Source organism: Cricetulus griseus, chromosome 2 (assembly GCF_003668045.3).
Source record: "Cricetulus griseus strain 17A/GY chromosome 2, alternate assembly CriGri-PICRH-1.0, whole genome shotgun sequence".
NCBI classification, from domain to species: domain Eukaryota; kingdom Metazoa; phylum Chordata; class Mammalia; order Rodentia; family Cricetidae; genus Cricetulus; species Cricetulus griseus.
In genome coordinates, this window is record NC_048595.1 from 275,907,033 (window position 1) to 275,934,134 (window position 27,102).

Consider the following 27,102-nt stretch of genomic DNA (forward strand, 5'->3'; position numbering starts at 1 on the left):
GTAGGGTGCCAGGAATATTCCTATGGGCGCCCCACTGACAGCAGGTGGGAAAGGGCTGGTAGAAGGCGGGGCTCAGTGTCTCCGTGAGCTCTAGCCTCCGGTTAAGCCTTCGCTAGTGTCCTGGTTTGCGCAGCCACACCCACGCCCAGAAACGGTTTCTAGCATCCTAGCCTCGGAAATGTTCTGGACTGCAAATGTCATCTGCGTTGGTGGGGTTTCCCCGGGGGAAGTCCGACGGATCCCGCCCTGTCCATCTCTCCATCCCAGAGCGGGAGGGAAGACAGAGAAAGTTCCCGGGTGGTCCACGCTCCCCACCCCCACCCCTGACCCCGCAGCATCTGGCGGAGCTTAGGCAGGGAAGGTGGCTCGTGCCTAGGCTCCCGGCAACCTGCAGCGTGACGACTGCAGTAGGGTAAGGAAGCCGCGCGCCTAGCGGAGGACGTCTCCGGGGCGGGGCCTGGTCCCCAGCTGTGCGGCCTCAGAGCGCCGGGGGCGGGGACAGTGGCGTCCAGATGCGGTCGGGGTGGCGCAGATCTCACTCCGCGCCTGAGAAGCACAGCCGGCAAGAAGCGCAGGGAGCAGGGCCGCCGGGACACGCGCACCCGGTTTCCTCCGGGCGTCCCGTCGCTGGATCAGCGCCCCACCGGATCACGGTTCGTTTTGTCGCACGAGTCCACTAGGCTCTCTAACTTTTTCGGCATCGAGGACGTGGGCAGGGGGTTGGCTGGGTTGGAGGGATCGCGCTGACCCAGGATGGGATGCTGAACAGCAGCAGGTGGTTTTGGGGTGTGGTTCTCTCTGCGCCTCTAGATGAGGCTTTGGGTTTCTCATGTAGAGCCGAAAGCTTTTTAAATGTTCGAGAGTATAATGCTTCATCAGAAGTGCTTCAGAAATGACGACTGTAGACTGACTTTATAAAGGTACCCGAGACAACTTTTGTTTTCAATCGAGAGGTTGAGTTTTGTTTTATTCTGTCTTATTGAATGGTTTGGTTGCCACTTTCTCAAACACATCAGAACCGGCACTTCTTGACTTGAACTTGACAGTATGACTCAGGAGCCAGGAAATACAGGAACATCGATACCTCCTCGTAACAGCTCCCACAGAAGACACTGAGGAGTTGTTTTTAGGAGAGAGACCTGATAACTTTGCTTAGAGAAACACGCTACGGAATTCTGTCAGCTTCTGGGCTCCACGAACACCAGCTGAGACCTGTGCTTTACTTCCTGTGGCCCTCTCACACTTGTTCGAGCCATTTCTCAGCAGAGGGAGGAGCTGTTGTTTCTACACGGGTATCCAAAAATGAGTCACAAGGCTGCTCTAATTGCGAGACTTTGTTAATAAGCCTTTGAAAAGTGATGTTGGATCCCTGTGCTTAGAGTAAGACCAGCAAATGAGACCGGTGCTGTCAAACTGGGGCAGGCGGCCTAGGAAGTAACTATTCAAGTTTTCAGTTTCCTAAAGCGTCTGATGGGACAACATGCCAGCCAGGGTCACTAGGCTGATCTGAGATAGCCCTTAGAATCACGTGCTTTGCCGCAGAAGCTCAACAGAAAATTAATTTCATTATCCAATAACCATTTGGTTGTTCTTTTCACTGCTTGGTAGGAATGGGACATTTTATGGAGTGATTGTAAGTCATTCTGAAACTAAAAATATTTCAGATAGTTTACTTTTACCACATTAGTGCTCTAAGAAACATTTAGAAGCTTTTGAAGAAGTTCAATGGTTGCTGGAGCCAGACATTAAGATGTTGAGTCTCATGTGTCTGAATAGTGGCTCTCAGAAATGGACTTCCCTATCCAGAAGGAAGGGACACGAATAACTGTACCTATCTAGAGACAGGAATAACTGTACCCTAACTGAGCTGATATCAGCCCTAGACAGCAGTTACAAGGCTCTGGTCTGCTCCAGCCTCTTCACCAAGTTCCATGTATACGACCATGGACACAATGCTATCCTGGCAGCTAGGACCATAGCTGAGCAGACTTGGGGAAATCCAACATCATGAGATGTGTGCTATGAGAAATCTATACACAAAGGAGGTGCCCCGGCAGGGGGTGAGTTGAAGCCTTGAGTTTCAGAGTGTCCTGGAACATTGCTGGGACAACAAGAGAAGGCTTGAGTTCCACCCACCTACTTGTCTTTGTGGGCAGCCTGGTTTTCATTCAATATGTAGTTTAAAGGCACATTAGTGAACATGGCTTTTAAGTGTTTGAATTAACCATGTTTCATGTTACTTAGTAGCTGTGTAATGAATGGTAAATGCAGTCTGTTATCACTCCTAGGCGGTTGTGGCCACTCTTAGTTATGTGTCCTTTTAAAAAGACTATTAATGGGTGGTTCCTAACTGTAGACCACTAGATCGAAGCAACCTTCTGCTCATGGGTGCATACAATTGTTGCTCCTCATCTGAGGGGTTGACTTGACTTTCATGACTTTAGTTACCTAAGTTCTGATACATTAAGTAGAAAATTCCAGGGATAGTAATACACTTTGATTTATTTTGAGACATGATCTCACTGTTTATCCTGTGCCTGGAATTCACTATGTAGACCAGACTAACATAGAATTCATGAATAGCTGCCTGCTTCTACCTCCTGAGTGTTGATAGTAAAAGTGTGTGCCACCGCACCTGCCAGTAAGATACTTCAAGAGAGGGGGTGCATTCATACCGAATTAATGATGCTATATTGTTAATTGTTCTCCTATTAATTCTCATTTATCTCTTACTGTGAATCATTTATGAATTTAAACCTTATCTTAAATATATGTGTACAGGGAGCAAGATAAGTAGGAGTCAAGTATTCATCAGCATCTCTTGTGCAGGATCCCTAAGGATTAAGGAGGACCAAACATTCCAGTCCTCTGAGGTAGCTAAGTAGTAAAGGACAACTGCTCAACTTAAAACAGCTTTAATCTCTACATTTCATCTCTCCCTCTGCAGCTGCAGAGTCATGTCTTCTATAAGAAATAAAAGATAAAGTGTGTTAAGCATTGTGTTCCTGAGCTTTGGCACGGGTTTGACTTATGATGGTATAAAGAGGTTTTTTTTTAAACAATGAACCTGACTATAGATGAGGGTTGCCCAGGAACTGGAAGGGGTAGGTGACACAGTAGAAGGAACAGCAGTACCGAGGACTAAAACAGTATTCTGTGGTCAGGAAACTCCAACTTGTTCCCTGGGCTTGGGGGAGAGCTGAGGGGAGGGCAGAAAGATGAGGGTGGAAAGACAGAACAGGATCCCAAAGGCCCAAGTGCCACATAGGCTCCAGGACGTTATTCTGTGGGGTCTCTGAGAAAACAGACAGCATCCGATATATGTTTAAAAGGAGCAGGTACTAAGAAAATGGCTCAGTCAGTAAAGTGCTTCCCACACAAACTTGAAGATTTGAGTTTGATCTCCTGCACACGTGTAAAAGGTGGCCCAACAGCTGTCACCTGTAATCTAAGCACTGGATAAATGGAGACAGAAGGTCCTAAGACTTCCTCACCTTCCGGTCTACCTATCCAGTGAGAGAACTTAGATACTCATGTCAACCTCTGACCTCCACAGGCATGCCAACACATGTGTGCCCCCCCATACATGAAGATGTGCACACAGACACACAAATAAACACAAACACACACCCCAAGAACAGATTGGCTGAGAACTGTGTGGTCCTAGGGAGAATGCTGTAATATTGAGATGGGAACATGAACAAAGCTGCAGTCAAGTGGTGGTGAGGCATGGAAATGAAGGAGGGCGCTGATAGAACTCACATTGTATAACACACAGAACCCAGCTGCCTCTTGAGAAGTGGGCCATGAGGAAGGGGGGAGAAGAGTTAAGATGATGATGATGCCTGTAATTCTGGTTAATGGCTGGAAGAGGTGCATCCCACCCAATGGAAGAGTTGGTGGAAGCTAAAGGATGATGAAGAGCTCACACACTACTTGGCATGTAAAGTTTTACATGCCTTGGTAACATTTTGACCAGTTAGTTTTTGTGAACTTGACACAACCTAGAGTCACCTGGGAAAAGGGAGCCTCAGTTAAGGAGTTCCCTCCATCAGGTTGACCAGTGAGCATATCTGCGGGACATCTTATTGATTAACAATTGATAAGGAAGGGCCCAGTCCACTATGGGCAGCACCTCCCCTGAGGAGGTAGTCTTGGGTTGTATTTTAAAAGCAAGCTGAGCAAGGAATGGAGAGCCAGCTAGTAAGGAAGATTTCTTCATGGTCTCTACTTCAGTTCCTGTTTCCAGGTTCCTGCCTCAAGCTCCTGACCCATCCATCAGTGACAGGTTATGACCTAGGACATGTAAGCCAAACACAGTCTTTCTTCTGTTAGATTGGTCTTGGTCAGTGTTTTAGCATAGCAACAGAAACCAAACTTGGGACAATGTACTGAGTACTTATGTGGACCAGGAAATATTCCAGACTCAATAACTAGATTAAGTCTTTTATTCCTCACTGGAATCCTGTGATAAGTTCTCTTACTACTTTAAGGAAGGTTAATGGTTGACAATGAAGGATAAATGGAAATTTATCCCAAGCACCTGGCTCCATGGTTGTCATTATTGAACTATTCTACACGCCAATGCTCTTTTCTGAAGAAATAAATAAATAAATAATGTTTTAGACTTTGTGCTAAACTCAAGTCGCCATTGTTTCTTCTTCTTCTTTTTTAATCATAACAATTCTTCCTTGAGCAAGAATAGCTCCAGTCATAATATGAACACTTCATGGCCCCTAGTTTGCTGTGTAGCATCTTTCTCCTGCTTTCCTCCCAAGAAACAAGTGATCCATCTAGGAATATAACAGGGGTTATCATAAATTGCTCCAGTGTGGTGGTTTGAATGAGAATGGCTTCCATAGGCCCATGTATTTGAATCCTTGGTCCACAGTTGGTGGATCTATTTGGAAAGGATTAGAAGGTGTGGCTTTATTGGAGGAGGCATGTCACTGGGGGTGAGATTTAAGGCTTCAAAGGCCTATGCCATTCCCAGTTAGAGCTCTGGCTCTCTCTCTCTTGCTCTCTCTCTCTGCCTCATGGTTGTAGATCAAATGTGAGTTCTCAGCTACTGTTCCAGCACATGCCTGTCTGCCTACTGCCATGTTCCTCACCATGGTGATGATGGACTAACTATCTTTATGGAGACTCAGGGCACCTGAAGATTCTCAGAGGTCTGGACTACAGAGCTGCTTTTTTTTTTTTTTTTTTTGGTTTTTGAGACAGGGTTTCTCTGTATAGCTTTGGAGCCTATCCTGGCACTCGCTCTGGAGACCAGGCTGGCCTCGAACTCACAGAGATCTGCCTGTCTCTGCCACCCGAGTGCTGGGATTAAAGGCGTGCGCCACCAACACCCTGCTTCTTAAGTACTAAATGCTCTGCTTTCTGCATTTCCTGCTTCTCTGATGTGTTTGGTCACTAGAAAGACTGGCTAGGGCCCCGGGTACTAATCAACAGGTTGTGGGTCACATGGTGTAAGAATCACTAACAAATGCAGTCGGGGGCATAAAAAGTCCAAATCTTACATTCCTGGCTTATGATCTGCCTGCTGATGCCTATTTCTTCTTGGATGGACTCTAAAACAGGTACTCTCCTGCCTCTAACTCAAAGAATCTCACACAGTGTACAAATCCTGCTGCACCCTTATCCTCTTGGCATTAGTTTGGCAAATGATTCAGTTATTTTCTGCTGAGATCCTGTATTGTATTTGGTGCATTTGAGTAGATTCCATTGGTCCTAACAAAGGTATTCTCTCCAACAAGCCATCCCTGACCAAGTCCAGCCCCAGTTCTACACCACTCTCATTGTTTGATGATCTGATCTGCTCTGACTTGGGTTAAAACTTGTGTTTTTGTTCAACACAGTATCGAACATCTTGACTTTGGACCCTTTAAAGATAAAAGCATTGAATTACTGCTGTGTGCAAACTTAACCAAACGAACCAAGTTTAAAGCTCTAAAATGTCCAGACATATGAAACTTGGTACCTTTTGAAGTTTCTTCCTGTGTGAATTAAATGTTTTGATACTTCTTCAGATTTATCAGGAAATTTATAGTCATCTGTTGCATGGAGGGCAGCATGGAGTCTTCTCAGGCAATACAACCCACCCGTCTCTTTGTTTAAATTCCTATAGCTGCCTGTGGTTCATTAAATCCTCTCAATAGAAAGTGAAAGATTTGCATTACTATCTCATGTGGGTTTGCCTTACTTCCTCAATTCTGCTGGGAGTTCCCTGAGAGAGGGGAACTGCTATGGGTGGCGTTGGCATGTTCCTTCTGAGCCTCCCCCATCTCCAAACCCACCCCACTCTGGTCCCTGCCCCTGCCCCTGCCCCCATTCTATCCATTCTGTGACTTTTGCTGATAACAAAGCCATCTGTCAGAGTAAGCATTTGTGGTCCACTCTCTGAGCCTATGGGTCTTGAACACATGTGTGTCACTCAAGTTCTTTGTAAGGCTTATTAGCTGGTAACTTGTAGTGTGAATTGGTTTGGTGGGTTGGAACTTATGAAATGTCTTTAGTTCACTGAAGGTGTTTTCCTTTGCAGTGGGTACTAAGATACTATGGATTCATATTTCCCAATGAAGTATTTCTTTTTGTGTACTGGACTGTTCTATAACTCCCTCTGCTTAAAGATGCAAAGCAAAACTCTTTGCAGAACTTGTTTGTTAATGATGTGGAGTCCAGCTTTTAGGACTTGCTCAGGCTTCATCAGCTCTGAGTGGCAGCAAGCCTGCCTCTCCTCCCAGCTTTATTCCACTTTATACTCCCATCCACTGGGCTATTGGCCCACAATCTGATTTTGGATAAAGTAGGACAGTTCATGAGATGAATTCCATAGTATCCCTATACTGCCAACCCTGTGCTCCCTTTATTTACTACACCAAACTACATGAAACAATGTCTTGTCCATATTTCATGGCTCTTCATTATTTATGGAGTCCTTTCATATGGCATAGCAGCCTGGAAGGACAGAAATGGTAAGTTGTATTATTGCTGCTATCATCGACTCCCTCTCCCAACACCTATCTAAAACCATTAAAAGGCCTCAAACAGTCCAACGAACCTCAGTGTGTAACCTGTAGGTTAAAAATATCAGAATTGCCTAGGATATTTCAAAATAAAACCAAGGGGGTAGAACAAAAAGGAAGCGGCATAAGAAAAAGGAGGAGGAATGCATGAAGGATAGGAAGGAGAAAGAGAGAGAAAGGGAAGGAGGGAGAGAGAAAGGTTCTGCCCTGGCCTTCTTCCATATCAGATGGAGAGATGTCAAATTCCTTGACAAGCTCTGCTGGAAGGAAGATCCCCTAATAGGAATCAGTAACTCTTCCAGGACAGGAAGTTCCAGGAAGTCATATGCAGAGCAAGTGCTGAGGTACTGGCTTTAAGCCTTAATGACCATCTAACAGCATGAAAGAGATAGCATGGGAAGGAAGATTAAACATTCATAGATGCAGGGAAACACATCATTTGTCTCACAGAAATGGGTAATAATTCTTCTTGGAAAGGGAAAGCACTTGAGAACATATTGATTTTGAATCAGATCTTTGCAGGAAACATTAGTCATGTGCAGAATAACCTGGTAAATGAGGGCCACTTGGCTGTTTTCTTCATTCCTGAGACGTCTGGCCATTGTCATTCCTGTGCCCTCCCTCCATGCATGCTTCAGACCCCTGCTCAAGTTATCTCTGCCTCAGTTTCCTCTCCTTTCCCCTATCAAGATAACATCTAGTAAGACACTGGGAGTTACCCCAGGCCCTATGTTCTCTAAGAAGACTTCCCATTCTTAGAGTCTGACATTCTCCTCTGGGCACTGCCTGGTGCTCATCTCACTATTGTCAAGTTTATTACCGCTGTGAGAGCAAGGACTGTCTCTTCCACCCGTAACTCATGAAAGTGATTGAAAGGAAAATTCTAGTGACCTTGTTTATTTGAAAATTATTTATCAAGGGTATCCATTTATTAGATGCTGCAGAGAACATTACAAATACAGCAGGCACAGACTCAGGCACAGCCCTGGACCTCATAGAGGTTGTGGGCAAGTAGAACCTGGACAGCAAGAGACTGTGTTGTAAACTGATCAGCAGGGGAACGTGCTATTAGGAAAGAGGAAGCATGGGGAGTGTTAGTTTATAGACCCAGTCTGAGGTCACAGAAAAGGTCACATTCTCAAGAAGCCCAATTCACACCAAAATAATCAAAGCAGGGAGGGTGGCTTTCATTACAAGGGGCCCCTTTTCAACAAAGGGGTATCTTCTGTTGTATCTAGATCAAAATTGAGATTCCTTCACGTGTGTATGTGGGCATGCAAGTGCACACACATTTGTACCTGTGCATGTGTTCCTGACTATATGTATGTATGTATGTATGTATGTATGTATGTATGTATGTTTGCTTGTGTGCAGGAGTGTGTGAGCGCAAGTGGGCACATGTTGGGAGGGTGATGCTACTCAAGAGCGAAGAAAGTGGTTTCTTCATTTGAAGAGTGAAAAAGATAGGAAGGAACAGAGAAGGAAGTTTCTGGGTGTTTCATACAATCCGCTATGGTTGGAAGTTGGTCTTAATATCCCAATGTGTAATATATGGTGACAAAAATCAAAATCAAACAAGCAAATTTAAAGCTTAGAAATTCATGAATTTGTAAGGTAGATTTTTAAAAACCACTTTTAAGGACACAGGGCTGGCAAGATGGCTCAGTGAGTAAAAGCCTGAGTTTGAAACCCAGGACCCACAGTATGCACACTTACACACAAGACGAGTACATAAATGTGGGCCTGGAGAGGCAGTTCCACAGTTAAAAGCAATTGCTGCTCTTGCAGAGGACCTAGGTTTGATTTCCAGCATCCACATGGCTTCTCACAGCACAGCCATTTGTAATTCCAGTCCCAGGGGATCTGACCCCCTCTTCTGTACTCCTCAGGCACCGGCATGCATATACATACATGCAGGCAAACACTCATGCACATAAAATAAAAATAAACAAATCTTTAAACAAAGAAATGTAATAGAAATAGCTTTTAAAATAATTTTGGGGGGCACTGTTATCAGCTAAGAGATTATTGTGCTAGGAGTGTCAACCTCAAGTTTTTGTCCTAAATGGCCCAAGGGATGAAGCACAAGTGCTCAGATCTACGTCTATTTCTGATTTCTCATCTGTGAACTTGGCTTCCATTCAGGGGAGAGAGGTTGCAATACCTGTGTTGCAATTGATAACCTCCTCCCAGCTTTGCCACACATACTGGGTCCTTCCTTTTTCTTCTCTTCTGGCCAGTCTTGATCTTTTCTTATTATCCTGCTATTTTAGTTTTCCTAGTATGTTACAAGCTTATCTGAGGGCAAGAATGATGAATTCTTTTTTTTTAACTATGAAGATTTAATGTCTAAATTGCTAATCATTGTGTATTACTTACTTTTCCATGGCTGTAATAAAACGATGGCATCAAAGGAAACTTGAGGAAGAGACAATTTATTCTGGCTTAGAGTTCCGGAGGGTTAGAGTCCAGGATGGTAGGGAAGCTTGGCAGCAAGCAGCAGGTATGGTAGCTGAACAGGAAGCTGAGAGTTCATATCTTGAATATTGAGGATATAACAGAGAGTGTAAATTAGTAGGAGGCGGGGCTTTTTACTCTCAAAGGCCAACCCCAGTGACTTCCCCAGTGACTTCCCCCAGTGACTTCCCCCAGTGACTTCCCCCAGCAAGGCTACATCAACTAAGCCTCCCTGAACAGTGCCACCAACTGGGGATCAAGTGTTCACACACCCAAGACTATGGGGGACATTCCTCACTCAAACCACCTCACATTCATTCTTAGTATTGTTTTGATTGATAAATTGCATTTGTGTGGTACCTGATGACATTTGATATACATGTACAATGTGCCTGATTAAATCAAGCTAACTAATATGTCAGCATTTTGTTTGCTTACCTATATGACATAAAGTGTAGACATAAATTTTAAACTTAATTCTTTTTTATTTACTTTATTCATTTATTTGCATATGCTATATGCATCCATTTATGCGCACGCGCACACACACACACACAAAATGAGTGTGTAAAGGCCAGAGACAGACATCATGTGTCTTCTGCTGTTTATTCTCTACCTTAATTTTTAAATTTTATTTTTTATTGTTAGACAGTTTCATATGTAAATATAATATATTTTATTTTTCCTTCCAAAATGAAATTCTTTTTAGGTGATAAAATTTTTTCCTTAAGGAATCAAATTATAGGCACATCAACTTGTCTTCAAAGGTTAACAGCTGACAATGAGAATGTCCAATTTAGTCAGCACGTCTTTGTTGATATCAACTGGACAATTTCTTAAGTTATTAATTACTCTTAATTGAACTTTGAGTGCTTATGGGCATTTTGTATCTGGCTCACTAACAATTACCTATCTAGAGTACACCACCATTATCCTCAGCATAAACACAACGAATATTTTCCATTTTCATTACTTCAGTTTAGCTTTAGTAATGAAAGTACAGACAAAGCTTGTATTCCTTTTATTGCTCTCATTTTGGGTTAAGTTGCTAACTAGAATCTTGTTATTCTTTTTCTACCATGTGGCGATTTCTGGGTTCATGTCCTTAATCTTGGTTTTCTTTTTCTCTGGTATTTCTTCAAACTGTTGTATTATTCTGTAGCATGATATTTAAAAGACCCAGAGACAGATATTGAAGTTCAAGCTTCAAGTTGAAGATCAGAAAATCAAAGCAGCCAGTCACCAGCTCTTAATTTCTACCTCAGCTCAAACCAAAGGGGTGTTCCTCAGACTTCACTGCTCCTCAGATTCACTCAGGCTGCTATGTTTTCCTCAACTTGGCTGGAGACTCCTGAGACTGACTACTGAAGACTGTGCTCCTATCTTTTATACCTCTCTAGTGCTGAGATTAAAGATGTGAGCTCTGTTATTCTTTTAGACTGATTTCAATCTTGTGTAGCCCTGGGTGGCCTTGAGCTCAAAGAGATCTGTCTGTCTCAGTCTCCAGAGTCCTGGGATTAAAGGTGTGTGCCACCACTGCCTGATCTCTATAGCTTGAGGCTGACTTTGCTTTCTGAATTTATTAAAGGTAAGCTTTAATAAATCATAAATAATACATCACCACATTATTTGAAAGGCCATTATTCTTGTTCTGTTCTCATTAGCATGGCTTTCTTTCCATTTATACAACTCCAAATTGTCTAAATCTCTCTCAAATTATGATCCACCCAGAATTCTGTTATCTTCATTTTCCTGCACAAGCTCATAGCCCCCTTCCTCATCTAGAAGACAGATAGTTTTTCAGTCAAGTGCCCAGCTGCCATTTTAGACCTTTCTTCTGTCATCCCATTCAGTAGTGTTCTTATGTAAAAGCATGAAGGCCTAACTTCAGATCCCTAGCACCTACATGGAGAGCCAGGTATGGCAGCTGAGGTCAGTAATTCCTATACCAGACAGGCAGAGACAGGAAAATCCTAGGGGCTTTCTGGCCAGGCAGTCTGGCTGAATCACTGCAGGTTCGGTGAGAGACCCTGACTCAAAAAATAAGATGGAAAATGATTTGATTTCCACACATGGGCACATGGGCATATGCATTTGTATACAAACATGCACATAAATGTGCATCCCCATACACACAAAATTGCAATAAATAAGAAAATTGAAAGCTAAGCCAAGGGCTTTATAAACATGAGACAATCAGGCCTCAGGCTGGCTCAAATACTTCATGATTCCTTCACAGACTCCGAAATGTGTGGAACTGAAAAACCACCTTGAGAGTCTTGATCATAAAAGCACATATGAACATTCTCTTCATTTCTAGAATTTCCTTAACTTTTCCAGGTTGCCTTCATTCTTCATTTTATTTGGTTTCACCTATGCAAACTTTTTGTTGGTGGAAGTTTTCTTGATGACCCTATGGGATGTCCCTCATAGAACTTCTGCTTCACCAGAGAAATGTGCCCTACTTCATAGCTCCAGGGTTAGCGCTTCTGAATGTGCTTCCTGAATGTTCGTGACTTGCTTGGATAAAAGGAATCTGGAAGCGGTTGTCTTAGTTTTTATCGTGGGTTATTTTATAGTCATGACATGTATTTAATATTTGATGGAAAATCTTTATTCTTAAAAATAATATATTTATTTTCATTTTCTATGCATTGGTGTTTTGCCTGCATGTAAGTATATGTGAGGATGCTGGTTCTCCTGGAACAGGAGGTACAAACAATTGTGAGCTGCCATGTGGGTGCTGGGAATTGAACCAAGGTCCTCTGGAAGAGTATCCAGTGCTCTCAACTGCTGAGCCATCTCTCCAGTCCCAAAAATATTTGTTTGTCCATTTTTGTTTTTTGGAGGCAGGGTTTCTCTGTGCAGCTTTGGAGCCTGGCCTGGAACTCGATTTGTAGACCAGGCTCACCTAAAACTCACAGAGATCCACCTGCCTCTGCCTCCCGAGTCCTGGGATTAAAGATGTGTGCCTCTACTGCCCAGTGAAAATATTTTTATATCAAATAATTCTGTGAGTTTTTGTATTCTTCCAAAGAGCTAAACAGGGAAAGAGAGAAAGAGAGATTTTTTTATATTTGGGAAAGAAGTCACTTAAAACCTCAAATAGGGCTGACAGGATGGCTCCATCAGTAAAGGACTTTAAAGTCTGGTGACCCAAGTTCAACCCCTGGAACTGATTTAAATGTGGAAGGAAAGAACTGTTGCAAGACTCTCTGACCTCCAGATATAGCCATGTACACTATAGCACACACATGCCCCCACATATCTCCTCCACCCCCTTCCATTTAAAAATATTAAACTCTAATAATATAGTAGCCCATAGGTGTGAAGGTCACTTATGGCCATAGATGAAATGGGAAATAAGTTGTTAATAGCACATTAGCTATTAATAGCACTGTTTGCACATGTGGTTACCAGATCTGCATTATTTATTTGAGTGGATTAAGGTCCCATGAATCTCATAAACTGATAAAAAATAAAAAACAGACAGCAACGACAGAGTGTTCATTCTTCCTTGTGTAAAAGCTCCTCATGGACCATCCCAATGAGTCCTCTCCCAGTCAGTGAAGTCACATTATACATGGGAGAAGGCAGCAAGGAAAGGAGACTGAGGCAGGCTTGGACAGCACCAGTCTCTTAGGAATTGCATCCCTTTCTTGGGAATCACCCTGTCTTCCCACTGGGACTCTGGAAGCATTCAAAATCCCAGGCGAGGGATAACAGTGGCACAGGTGGAATCAGAACCTGACTTCACATAACAGTCGAGGCTAAACCTTAGGCCATTCATGCTTCGATGTGTAGATGTGGGACTCTAAATAGACTCCTGGCTCTGAGGATAATTTTCCTGTCACCTTAATATTTTGTAAGGATGAATCTGGTCACATCAACTCCTGACAGTTTTTAGAGACTTAGTTGAACTCCCACTAATTTTGGTTCTTTTTAGTTTTGTGGCAAGAAATTCCTCTGGAGGGTTTTGCTGACACTATATTTTAGACGCGAGCCATTTGGAAGGTTGCACTGTACCTGCCAGCTGCTCTTTATTTGGGTGAGCTGAACAGTGGGATTGAGGTACACTCAAGACTAGCCACTTCAATTCCAAAACTGGCTCTTCAAGTTCTCCAGATCTCTTATCAGACTGAACCCTGACCAAGGTTAAAACTACCAGGTATCACTGTGTTGTTGTGATCTCAGAGTTCCCGGCTCCTGTGCAGCCTGGGCAGTGTGAAGCAGCCCCCTAGCTCCTGAGCAGTATGGGCAGTGTGAAGCAGCTCCACAGAGCCTTATTGTCTCCTCATTGTGACTACAGTTTTCAACAGGAAAGACAGAACTGTCCTCCGATTTGTTAAGAAATGTATGGTTTTTGAAAAATGAATGTATATGCTTTATATGAAATTTTAGATAACATATGAATATGATATCATAAGTGGAACGTGTAATTAAAAAATAGGTCATGATCATCAGGATATGTGGTACTCTACTAAAGCTTGCCGGAAGATCAGAATGCAAAGCTAGCCATAGCCATAGAGACCAAGAAAATTATTTATATTTTCATTTTAAATTATAACAAATGTCCACTTTAAATGCATGAGAATTTATTTCCCATAAATTATTATTTTCCTGTTGGCTTTCTTAACTGAGATTAAAGAAAAATACATTTGGGAGGCACAGAACAACCCAAAGACAGTTGTATCAGTGAGTATCATTATAATAAAGCTTCCCCCAGATTGCTATCAGTCATTTCTTATGTTTGTGAGGATAAGATGAGTTGGTCTATATAAGCCTTCCACAATAAGCAAGCTCTGGATGGATCTTCCCTTGGGTGTGTCCAGGATCAGTCATTCAGCCCCTCTCCACAAGGCTGGCTCCAGCTTCCTCACAATGTCCCCAGTAGGAAGAGGGGACAAGGTTCAGTGGCTTGTGTTATCCAGGCATCTGTTTCTGTCACATGTTCTACTGTCCTTTCATAAAAGCAAGATTCATTAGCAAGTCTATATTCAAAGGACAGAGAAACCAACAGTATTTCTTGATGAGACCAAGTAGTTAATTAACCACAATTTTGCTTTCTGTGGCTTAAGTCACTTGTAATCCACTGTTTCTGTCAAAAATGAAGTGGAATATTCCAGAAATTATACACACACACACACACACACACACACATATATATATATATATATATATGTATATGTATATATATATATATATACATATATATATAATCTTTAAGTAACCTTTACTGTGCTATTATATTTCTTTATGTGTTTAAGTATTTTGCCTGCATGTATGTCTGTGCACCAGTCACATGCTGGGTGCATGTGGAGGCCAAAAGAGGGCCTTGGATTCTCCTAGAAGAAGAGTTATAAATGTGTTTAGCAGCTAGTCGGGTCTAATTCCTGTTGTCAATGGAACTGAAGAGAAAGCCTAGCTTTCACAATCATTGCTTGAAAGGAGTAACTTTTGGATGAGAAGCTTCTCAGATCAAACAGTGCATCAAAGTTCAAAGGTGTGGATGATGACCAGCAGAGTGGTCAGCAACGTGCAGCCAACACAAGAAAGTAATAAGTATACCAGTGCATTTCAGAATTGTAGCCGACATAAGGAAGCCATGAAGTATGCCAGTGCATTTCAGAGGATAGTTTCCAACAAAAACAAATGCACTCCTATGGCAGTTGGAGAGAGAGACTTCAGTCATTATGAAAATCACTTACCTGGCAAACGTCACGCATCGATGTCGTTGGAAAACTCAGATGTTTCTTCATCTCATGTTAAAAAAGAGTCAGTCAGAAATCATATATTTGGAGGTTGTCAGGCATACACAGCAAACATTTTACCCTCTAGCCTAAGAATTAAAAGGGACACTTATTTAAAGTTTTTAATTTATTTTTAATTTTTACACATTTTAAACCAGAATAGAATTACATCACTTTCCTCCCTCTAGTCACCCCCCAGTACCTTCCCTCAACTCCCACCTATGTCCCCTCCACTCCAAAATTTATAGCCTCTTTTCTTTATTATTGTTACATATATATGGGTGTATAAGTGTATGCTTATGTCTATACATGCACAGTATATAAATACAACCTGCTAGGTCCACTTTTTGTTGTGTGTATGGTTTCAGGGCTGACCACTTTGTGTTGGATAACCAGTAAGGAGGTGGGGGGTGTCATCCCTGGAAGAGGCTAATTTCCGTCTCTTGGTGGTCGTTAGTTGCCTATAATTCCTCATTTGTGGATGGTACCCCATGAAACTGTCCCCTTTCCATGTTAGCATGTCGGTTGATATTGCCATTGTTCTGTTTATGCAGCCATATCTTGAAGTGAGTTTCACAGCCAATGTTTTTATCATTTCTTCTAGCCCTAGCTTTTTTTAGTTACAATCCATTTTGATGAAGAGTCTTCAAACTCTCCTATGGTGCTTTGCATGGACCCTATGAAAAGGTTAAATACGTTTTTGTCAAATGTACTTTAAAAGACCAACCCCATTTGGTTTTCATTTTCTTTTTTTTTTCTTTTTTTTTTTTTGTATTGTTTTGTTTTGTTTTGTTTTTTCGAGACAGGGTTTCTCTGTGTAGCTTTTGGAGCCTATCTTGGCACTCGTTCTGGAGACCAGGCTGGCCTCAAACTCACAGAGATCTGCCTGCCTCTGCCTCCAGAGTGCTGGGATTAAAGGCGTGGGCCACCAACACCCAGCCATTTTCTTTTTTAAATTACCTGGAGAACAACAAGAAAATATTTTAAGCTTATAATTTCTAAAAGATAAAAAGAATACTTTCTTGCTGGGCAGTGGTGGCACTTGCCTTTAATCCCAGCACCTGAGAGGCAGAGGTGGGCTGATCTCTGTGTTTCCTACAGAACAGCCAGGGCTACACACAGAAACATTGTCTCAAAAACAAACCAAAAGTACACTTTCTTCCCTTTTGATATGCCACTTTTTTAAAATCAAGAAACAGACCAGAGCACCAAAGATTACTCTACTCAGCTGAGTGAAATGATTATTCATGGATTTGAGTCAACCAATTCAATGTTTCCATTATAAGAGTTGCCATGGTCATGGTGTCTCTTCACATCAATAGAAACCCTAACTAAGACATATGTGAAAACAGAAACCCGTGTTTATCCTAATTATAGGAAGGAAGGCCCCCACGTGCTGTAGTGTTTGCTTCTCTCCTGTCTTCTGCAGTTCACCTCTGTAGCAAACTCCCCGTGGTCCTCCCTCTGTCCTGCAGTCTGCACATGCATGTCTGATTTTCCTCACTGCAAGTCAAAATACTTGTAGCATATTGCTGTGAAACCAGGAAGGGTTGTACTTATTGGTATTAGGCAACATTTCCTTGTTGTATAAATTGGTTTGTCATAGTGAAGTATGACATTCTGATGGCTGCTAGGTCTGTCAAGTTTGCTGACCACATTCAACCAAGGGCAGCTATGAATGGAACCCAGTGCAAAAACCACAAATTTATTTAAAACATTATGTTTGTTTGTTTGTTTTTTGTTTCATTTCGTTTTGTTTTGTTTTGTTTTTCAATCCAGTATGAAGCTCTCTGGTATGAACTCGATAGACGGCAGCATCATATCACAGTGTCAAAAGGCTGGATACCCCTGGCACTTGTTTCTCACAGTTTAGGGATGCTGTAAACTCAATGTCAGGGTGTTGGCAAGTTTGGTGGTTTGAACAAGATGTCCCCCAATGTCTGGGACAGGTGAGCAAACAGTGTCCCCAGTTGATGACACTGTTTGGGAGGTTTAGGAAGTGTGGCCTTGCTGGAGGAAGTATGGCTTTGAGAGTTTGAAGACTCACACTATTTTGAGTTTTCTTTCTCTGCTTTGTACTTGCTGTTCAAGATCTGAGCCCTCAGCTTTCTGCTCCTGCCGCCATACCTGCTGCTTCCCTGCCATGATGGACTCTCATCCTCTGGAACCGTAAGCCTATATAAACTCTTTCTTCTATAAGTTGTCTTGGTGTAGGTGTTTTGTCACAGCAAAAGAAAAATGACGAATTCAGCAAGGTTTGTTTCTGCTGAGGTCTGTTTCCTTGGCTTACAGATTAGCACTGTCTTCTCCTAGCCTTATGAGTATGCAAACTTTCTCCCACTGGATTCCTTATCAGCCGTGTTGATTAGGATCCATCCCCAAAGGCTTTGTTTTAACTTAACTTCTTCATTACCAGCTCCAACTACAGAGGCATTCTGACATGCTGGGTCACTTTCACATATGAATTTGGGGTGAGGAGTACTAAAAGTGAAATGATCCACATGAGATAGTTACTCGCAACCCCTCTGATTAAGACAATTAAAAGGTTTTTTGTTTTGTTTTAAATGAGCCAATATTTTTATTTATTCACTTATTGCATCTGAAGTATTCTTCAATGACATCCTTGGCCTGAGATTCTTTGCCAGAGTTCTTAACCACCCACAACTGCAACCAACCACTTTCCATGGCTTCTCCTCTCAATCAGTTTTACAGAGGACTACCCATTCCCCTGGTTTCTTCTTGTCATCAACCTTAATCAGGCTGATTTGGTGCTCAGCACAATGTGCCTCCATCAACTTCACATACATAGGTTCCTCACAATTGGATGCAAGCGCACATAGATGGGCTTGGCGCTTGTTTAAGGCTTTAGAAGCTTCATGTGTACCACAGGCTAGACCATTGTGGATGAGGGGGTCTTCAGCAACTCTTGTAGAGCAGTATTGATGTCCATTACACCTCCAGCAGCAATGCCTTGCTCAACCACGGTGGTGGATTATAGGTGAATCTTGAACACACCTGAGCCTCTACATAACTCAGCGGCTCCAGGGAAAAAGAAAAACAATTAGAAGTTTTAAATTCTTTTTATTGATGGTCAGACCAAAAATGGGCTTGTGACTCTGAAAAGCCTCTTGGCATCCGAGCCCAGGCACATAGGGTTTTTAGAGGTCAAAACCATGAAGACCATAATTTATATCAAATATGCATAGCCTTGAAATATTCATTTCTGGCAGAGCATAGTAATTATTTTATACACTACCTGCCAATCATTGTTTTTACTTATATCTTGTCTAGTTATTTTGGTTTACTTTAATTATTTGGTTAATACATCGGAACCATGGCCAAAGCGATGGAAATCTCAAATGTGTTGCCAACACAGACATGGCCATTGATGAGATGGGGGCGAGGACTAAGAACTGTCTAAGCAAATACAAAATGGAGTCGGGGCAAGATGACATTACCTGTGTCATTTCAAAGGGACATAATTTAGACTACAACAATAATTTTTTTTCTTTTTTTGTTGCTGCAGAGTAAGTATCCTTTATGAGTAGAGTAATAGCTACACATTGTGTTTATGATAGGGACAAGCAGGGACAGTGACTCTCGTGGCTGTTCTCTGTAGCATCCAGTGTGTTAGTTATGTAATCACTGTCCCCCTTCATTGATCTTCTTGAGTCATCCTTCCTGATAGGACAGAAAATATGTGTGTGGAGGGGGAAAGGGTGGTGGTGTGTGCGGTGTGTTCTCGTGTGTCCATGTGTGCTCATCTGTGCATACAGATGTTGACACATTTGTTTATGTGTGCATGTGTAGGTCAGAAATTAACATTAGATGGCTTCTAAAATTTCTCTCTGCCTTTTTTTTTTTTTGAGTGAAGGTCTCACTGGATTAAAGCTCCATGGATTCACCTTTCTCTGCTGTCCCAGGGCCATGATTACAGATTGTTATCACCAAACCCAGATTTTTACATGGATCCCAGGAAATTTCAACTCAGGCCCTCATGTTTGGGTGGCAAACACTCTATCAACAGAACCATAGCTGGAAAAATCTAGATGTTATGGACCAAATCCAATAGTAGGATCCTGGTCCCAATGTGTTTAGGTAATAGAGTCATGCCACTCTTTATCTTGAATTCCATTAGACAACTTATTAATGAACTTCAAGGTGCCACATAGAGTGAAGCCCAGGATCTCTGTGAGTTTGAGGTCAGCCTGGTCTCCAGAGTAAGTGCCAGGATATGCTCCAAAGCTACACAGAGAAATCCTGTCTCAGAAAAACCAAAAAAAAAAAAAAAAAAAAAAAAAAAAGAGTGAAGCCCAATCTCCATTTTCAATGCCCTTTTGTTAGTGTCTGCCTTATCTGTTCATGTGAGAGTGAAGAGATTCTAGTAAACCCCTGTTTTTCTTGCTTACCCCACTGTTAGGGCTTCCTGGATTGTTTTCATGGCTTACTAGACTGAAGGTGAGTTCTTAGTTGATCTTCATTTCATATGGAGACCTTCTTCATCCTCAGAAGCCAGAGGCAGTGCTTATGAAAGACACCCTCTTTCTGGTAGGGGGAGAGGCCAAGAGCTATCTTTTTCTTGATCCTCTCAGTCTATCTTCAACCTGGAGACCATTAAGACACTCCAGAACTGCTCAACTCTCATGATCACTAAGCTTCCACAGTAAGAATCTGTGGAATGGGCTACAAACTTAATCGTATACTAAAATCACAAGCCCCAGTTCAGGCAGCTGCAGCACTAGAAACTCTCCAGGTGACTTCATTGTCTGCTTCAGGTGGAAATCCACTTAGGCACCATCATCTCTTTAGTTCTCTGTGTGCTTTCATGTGAAACTTTATTGCTTAACAGAAGAAGGGTTAAGCAATCTGCCTTCCTTCCCTCCTTCCTACCCTTCCTTCCATATTTCAATGAGATCTCTCAGACCACATTACATGTGTTCATAAAAGGAAAGTAGAAGAAATAAGCATATTTCTGATAGTTACAAACCATCTTTGGTACTTTCCACTTGAGTGTGAATTAAAATAGAAGTTACTTTTTCAACTTTATGAACAAGTTTGCCAATATTTATTATACTGTTGTTTGCCACTGTGAAACTCTGGGTCAGTTGAATTGTCTGATTTGTTTTCTTGTTCAGTTACTATAGTTTTCCCTTTTATGACTTCAAGGTATATATCAACCTACTGACTATAAAGCTCATTTTGATGCTCTTTTGTGCCCTCTCCCATGTTTTGATGTGCCTTCAGCAAAGATGCATATTTCTAATGTTTTAAAGAGATTCTCAGAATGGAAACCTCTTGGTTGACACATATACACACACCCATTGTAGATTTCCTGATGCTTGCTTCCTGGCATCTTGGAGAACTTCTAAGTGGGTAGAACTTTACCCATCTTGGTCTGTGCTGGGCAGGAAGGGTGGGCAGGAAGGCGACTATTTAACACCTGCCAAAGGGTGTGAACATTCCTGTTTCCTTACAGGTTAGAGACTTGTACCTTCAAATGACTTTGGATCTTTACTGATTGGGGACCTATGATGTCAGGTGGTTAGATTCACTCTTGGAATATTTTCTGATACCATCTTCTAGGTGCTTCGGATTCTGCTTTTCGTACTGAGAATGAGGTGGTCTCCTCCTGTAGTTCTTTATAGTTTTAGGGGAACAGTAAAGAGAATAGAATGCATCTATGAACATAGTTCTAGAAACTTGGTATGTGTCATTCTTTCCATTTGCCAACAATTACCTTCCATCGTAATGCTGTGCAAGGCTTGGCCAAGATTCAAGGAAAACATCTATGCTCTCTTCTTACTGTGCCCATCAGCATGTATCTGTTTTGTTCACCCACTTCTTGGAGAGTAGAATGCAATGAACACTAACTTAAGCAGATGGATGTGACTCCCATTCAATGCTAGTTAGCTAGTGTACTTCCTCTGGAAATACAGAACATCAATCTAATCCTTATGCATAGATTATAGAATTAATTATAAATCTATATGATCTCAGAAAATTATGGAAAGTCTAGAATAGCAAAAGGAAATAAAAATGATGAACACAGATCCCACGACTCAAGGAAAATCACTATTGACATTTTGATGCATCTTGCTCAAGAGTAGTTCAGACAGTCGTGTGAGACTGCTGCAATTCTTTTCTCCATAGCTACCTTTTCCACCTGAGAGAACATGTGTGCTTTTCATCTCATTAGATAGCCTTCTAAACTCTGTGACTTATGAAGGAGCCAGTAAATAGCTCAGCCTTTTATACACTGAAGTTATTTCTGAATATCTGCAAAGATAACGTGGTGATGAAAATATGACCACCTCCCAGGCTCCGCACATCCTCCCATGTGTCTTGAGGTTAAATACATATGTAAAAAGCTTCCAGTATGTATTGCTGAGCTGTCCTCCCGTGTTCTGTCAGTGTTTCCTCTTTCCAGCATCTTCTTTAGACGTCTCAGAATCCTGTATCACTTTTAAATGTTTCCTGATAATTTGATGGGAGAAAAAGGCAGAGAAATAAATGCTGGAGGACTGGCTCAGTAATTAAGACCATGTACAACTCCTGCGGAGGACTGGGTTTTGATGCCCAACCCCACACTGGGTGGCTCACAACTGCCTCTAACTCTAGCTCCAGTGTATCTGACACCTATGGATTCCTCAGACACTTGTACTCGAGTGCACATACTACACACACACACACACACACACAGACACACACACACACACACACACTTAAAACTAATAAAGAATTTAAGGAGAAAAAGCAAAAAAAAAGCCTCGCTGGTATATTTTATATTTCCTTGTTTATATTGTGAAAATATTCCATCTACTGGGAATACATATAGCTGTGGATGATCAGGAAGACGATTTCTGCCTAATGAGTACTATATAGATCTGATGAATAAAAATCATACTTGGGTATTTTTCATCATTCAGACTGACATAGGAAAGTAATAGTATTCTTAGTCACAAAGACAGCTAATTTTAGATTTCAGAACAAATTCAAAGCAAACTGGTTGCCCCTGGAGCTGAATACACGAGGACAAATTTCCAGGTGTTTATTGCTGATTCAAGATCAGGCATGAAGCAACTTTGGTAGAGTAATGGACTTTCCTCACATACTCCTAACCTCAAGGTTCAGCCACCTAACTGCTTATTGTTTAAGTCCTGAGTTTCAGTATCACATACGCAGAGCTATGTGCATGGCTAAGCATTACTCACTGGCCAGTCATCGTGGCATCCCTAACCTGAGAGAAACTGTGATCAGCATGGCTCTCTTTATTATTGTTTACTCAAGAAGTGCTGTGTGACCGTGAAAATGTATACATATCTGTCTAGGGACTTTGCTGTAGAAGTAAAAGTATGAGAGATGGAGAAAGAAGTGTTATGTCGCTGTATGTAAAGAGATGTAGCTGTGTGGAGATGGAGAGATTTTCAGAAAGGGATTTTCTAAGTTGAAGTAAAAGAGAAGGTCACTATCAAGGATGTATGTACCTTTCCCCCTTTTTTTCCCTTAAGTTACCATAAAAAAGCATGTGTGTTTCCTTATTTACCCTCAGATAGAAAAGTCTAGCCATCAGATAGAGAAGAATATTTTCTAAGTCCCAACTACTCTGAAGGCATTCTTTTTGCTACTCTCCGTCCATCCTGGGAGCTGGTATCTTGGTCTGCAATAAGTAAATATTTAAGAAGATAAATATGTATCTAACTTGATTTGAACTTAATGCAGTATGTACATGTATTGAAACATTATATAGTACCCCATTAATGTGAACAGTTTTATATGTCAATTAAAATTAATTAATAATAATCAAACTATAAACATCTTAGCCCATTATCTACCTCATCATTTCTCAAGTCTCTCCCCAGGTTAGGTCTTTTTACTGACCAGTCAATTATTCTGATAGGAGAATGACATTCACTGTCATTGAGAAAGGCTGGTATTGACTTTACTTGACAAAAGAAAGAAATGACATTTTAAGCAGGAAAACGTGTTATATTAAAAATTACCATTACAGAATAAGATTTCTGCTTAGCTTACATAAATAATGATTTTGGCAGCTGGAAGGCCATGGTCAGTCAGTGCTCACCATTCTCCGTTATCACCAATCCAGCACAGCTGTATGACGTTAATTATATCAACCTGAAAGAAGTCTTTCAGACCAAGTTCTCTGAGTGATTGGGCAGCTCTTGGGAGCTGTGCTTTGCCATGGTCTATGAAGTAGGAACAGGCTCTTTCTAGGCATAAAGTACCATGTATAAGGGAAGACTAGCCCCAACTCATGTTTTCACTCCACTGAAAATGTGTGCACATAGAAAACATTGTTTTGTCTTAGCAATGATTTGTACCAACCTTGCAAAGGGGCCAAAAGTTTCTGTTGCATGATGGATAGATAAGTGAGTGTATGTTTTGCTGTAAGACTATATGATTCTAATTTTCTATATAAAGGGTTTCTAACTGGGAACAATGTCAACAATGCTTACCACTAGAAATTTATAATGGGGAAAAGAGCCAAAAAATCTCAACCTTTTTTTCCCAATGGGGTCTGGCTGTATTGCTCAGACTGTGCTACTGGAACTCACAGAGTCAAGTGTTCATCCTACCCCAACCTCCCTAGTAGCTGGAACCACAGGTGCACACCTCTGCACCTGGCTGATACCCAAATTTTGCTTGTGTGCCTGTGTATTCGTGTGTGTGTGTGTGTGTGTGTGTGTGTGTGTGTGTGTGTGAGAGAGAGACAGAGAGAGAGAGAGAGGGAGGGAGAGAGAGAGAGAGAGAGAGAGAGAGAGAGGGAGAGAGATATTGTGTGTGCGCATGTACACACACCTGTGTGAGAGGGTGTGGTGCATGAGTGTATGCAAGCATGTGGAGACCAGTGGTTGATAGTGGATGTCGTTCTCAGTCTCTCTCTACCTTATCTTTTGAGACACAATCTCACTGAAGTTAGAGGTCCCTGATTTGGTTAAACAGGCCACCAAACCCTGGAAGGCCCCTGTGTATACACTGTGTGACAGGTGTGCGCTGCCACATCAGCTTTTGTCTAGGGCCTGGGCTCAAACTCAGTCCTGTGAACCATCTCCTCAACACCTTTACACCACTGCCTGGCAAGTCATCACATTTCTTAAAAGTAAAATGTAACAGGACATTTAGCCCCTTTGATGCACCCAGGAAAATTTGGAGCACTGAGCAGAGCTTCAGTCCCTCTGAAAACAAAGTACTGACTGTCACTAGAGGATCCTAACTTCTGTCTCTTCTTGTAGGCAAAATGAAGGACCGGCTTGCAGAGCTTTTGGAGTTATCCAGGAGCTATGACCAGCAATTCCCAGACGGGGACGATGACTTTGACACTCCCCAAGAGGATATCGTGTTCGAGACCGACCACATCCTAGAGTCATTGTACCGGGTCATCCAGGACATCCAGGATGAAAATCAGTTGCTGATGATTGACGTGAAGCGCCTGGGAAGGCAGAACGTCCGCTTCCTCACGTCCATGCGGCGCCTCAGCAGCATCAAGCGCGACACCAACTCCATCGCCAAAGCCATCAAGACCCGTGGGGAGGGCATCCACCAGAAGCTGCGCTCCATGAAGGAGCTGAGCGATCAGGCAGAGGTCCAGCACGGCTCGCACTCCGCGGTGGCACGCATCTCCCATGCACAATACAGCGCGTTGACGCGCGCCTTCCAGCAGGCCATGTATGAGTACAACCAAGCCGAGATGAAGCAGCGCGACAACTGCAAGATCCGCATCCAACGGCAGCTGGAGATCATGGGCAAGGACGTGTCGGGTGAGCAGATCGAGGACATGTTCGAGCAGGGTAAGTGGGACGTATTCTCCGAGAACCTGCTGGCCGACGTGAAGGGCGCACGGGCTGCACTCAACGAGATCGAGAGCCGACACCGAGAGCTGCTGCGGCTGGAGGGTCGCATCCGGGATGTGCACGAGCTCTTCTTGCAGATGGCTGTCCTGGTGGAGAAGCAGGCGGACACGCTGAACGTCATCGAGCTCAATGTGCAGAAGACCCTCGACTACACGGGTGAGGCCAAGGCACAGGTGCGCAAGGCAGTGCAGTACAAGAAGAAGAACCCTTGCAGGACCATCTGCTGCTTCTGCTGCCCCTGCGTCAACTAGCAGCTGGCTTGGGCCTTCACCACCTGAGCCATGAAGACAAAGTGCTCAAGATGCCAATCAAAGGCATCCTGCACTGGGCTGAGAGAGAGTGTCCGGATGCCTGCAGAATTCAGAAGATAAAGAAAGAAAGATGGGGTTGGTGTGCAAGATTCAGAACCCGGCACTTGCCTAGGAGGATGGATGTTAGCATCCTATAGTTGGTTAATGCAGGCAGATCACCGCTGGAGTTGTGTGACGTCATTATAAGATACCGGGCATTCAGCATCACAGGGAGGAACTAAAAGTCGTTGCTAAGGTCAATGTCTTGAAGACTAAAGGAGGAAATGAAACGAACAAATGCTAATAGTATAAGCACATTATCAAAAATTGTCTTCCTTTACCTTCTCTGGGAGTTCCTTGGTGCTATTCAATTTTGAGTGACATTCACTTGGATATTTCTTAGTTCTTTCAACTTCGAGTAGCATTGACCTTGGGTAAACTGGATTTCATTCACTTCTGATTATCTATTTATGTTGTGTGAGCTCTGCCTATGTGGAAACTTTACCTCGGCTCTCTCCCCCCACTTATTAAACTACACTGAAGACACAGGTTTCCTTATCTCTCACCTTTTATAACTTCCACCAGTTTTATATATATACGAGTAATTTTTTCCAAATATTTTAAGCACTGAACAAGCACTCCAGTTGAACTTTTTTTAAATCACTTACTTTTATATATTTTTCACAGAAAACATTTATTTAAAATTTATCTTTGTACTTCATTTCATATGAATATATATATAAATGTAAACTAACATTCCCTCACTTGTGTACGTAATGACCAACTGGGTTAGCTCTGCTTTTGTAAATTCCATATTTAAATAATAAGAGCTGTTTTGTGAGTGTCAGTGTTGCCTTGATTGTTCTGAGTGGGTTTCATTCCTGTCTGCGCGGTCCACATCTGGTCAAACTTTATTTTGAACAACTGTGTGCTGTTAATAGTGAAGATAAGTGGGGAAAACATGTAACACAATCAGAGCCACTAAAATGATGGTCTTGGAAATCGTAATTTATCTTACTGTGAACCATTCCTTATATACAACAAAGCAGAGAGACTTAAAGTGAAATCTTTTTTTTTCTCAGATTTTTTTATTTGAATTGGAAACAAGATTGTTTTACATGACAATCCCTGTTCCCTTCTCCCTCCCATCCTCCCCTAACACCCCTCCCAAGTAAAACCCTACCTATCACATATCCTTTCTGCTCCCCCTGGATGGTGAGGCCTTCCATAGGGTGTCATCATAGTCTATCGTATCCTTTGGGATAGGGCCTAGACCCACCCCAGTGTGTCATGGCTCAGGGAGTATTCCTCTATGTGGAATGGGCTCCCAAAGTCCACACCTATGCTAGGGATAAGTACTGAACTACTACAGGAAGTCCTGTAGATTTCCGAGGTTTCCTCACTGAAACCCATGTTTCTGGGGTCTGGATCAGTCCCATGCTGGTATTCCAGCTATCAGTCTGGGGAGCAAGAGTTCCCCAATGTTCAGGTCAGCTGTTTCTGTGGGTTTCACCAGCCTGGTCTGGACCCCTTTGCTCTTCACTCGTCCTTCTCTGCATCTGGATTCCAGTTCAGTTCAGTGATAAGTTGTAGGTGTCTGCTTCTACTTCCACCAGCTGCTGGATGAGGGCTATGGGTAGCATATAAGTCAGTCATCAATCTCATTATCAGAGGAGGGCATTTAAGGTGGCCTCTCCTCTGTTGCTTA

General features: G+C 42.4%; 1 protein-coding gene and 1 pseudogene across 1 annotated transcript; one reads left to right on the plus strand and one right to left on the minus strand.

The window, feature by feature from the left end:
• The first annotated feature begins 313 nt into the window (after positions 1–313).
• On the plus strand, positions 314–26,241 carry Stx11 (syntaxin 11). Its single transcript, XM_027402006.2, has 2 exons — positions 314–653; positions 24,487–26,241. The coding sequence occupies exon 2, from the start codon at positions 24,492–24,494 to the stop codon at positions 25,353–25,355; it is 864 nt and encodes a 287-aa protein (XP_027257807.1). The 5' UTR covers positions 314–653; positions 24,487–24,491; the 3' UTR covers positions 25,356–26,241.
• On the minus strand, positions 17,628–18,212 carry LOC113834232 (annotated as a pseudogene).
• Positions 26,242–27,102: the final 861 nt, after the last annotated feature.

What these genes read in the sequence shown, in the direction of transcription:
- Stx11 (XM_027402006.2), top strand. Translation starts at nt 24,492, where the DNA reads ATGAAGGACCGGCTTGCAGAGCTTTTGGAGTTATCCAGGAGCTATGAC.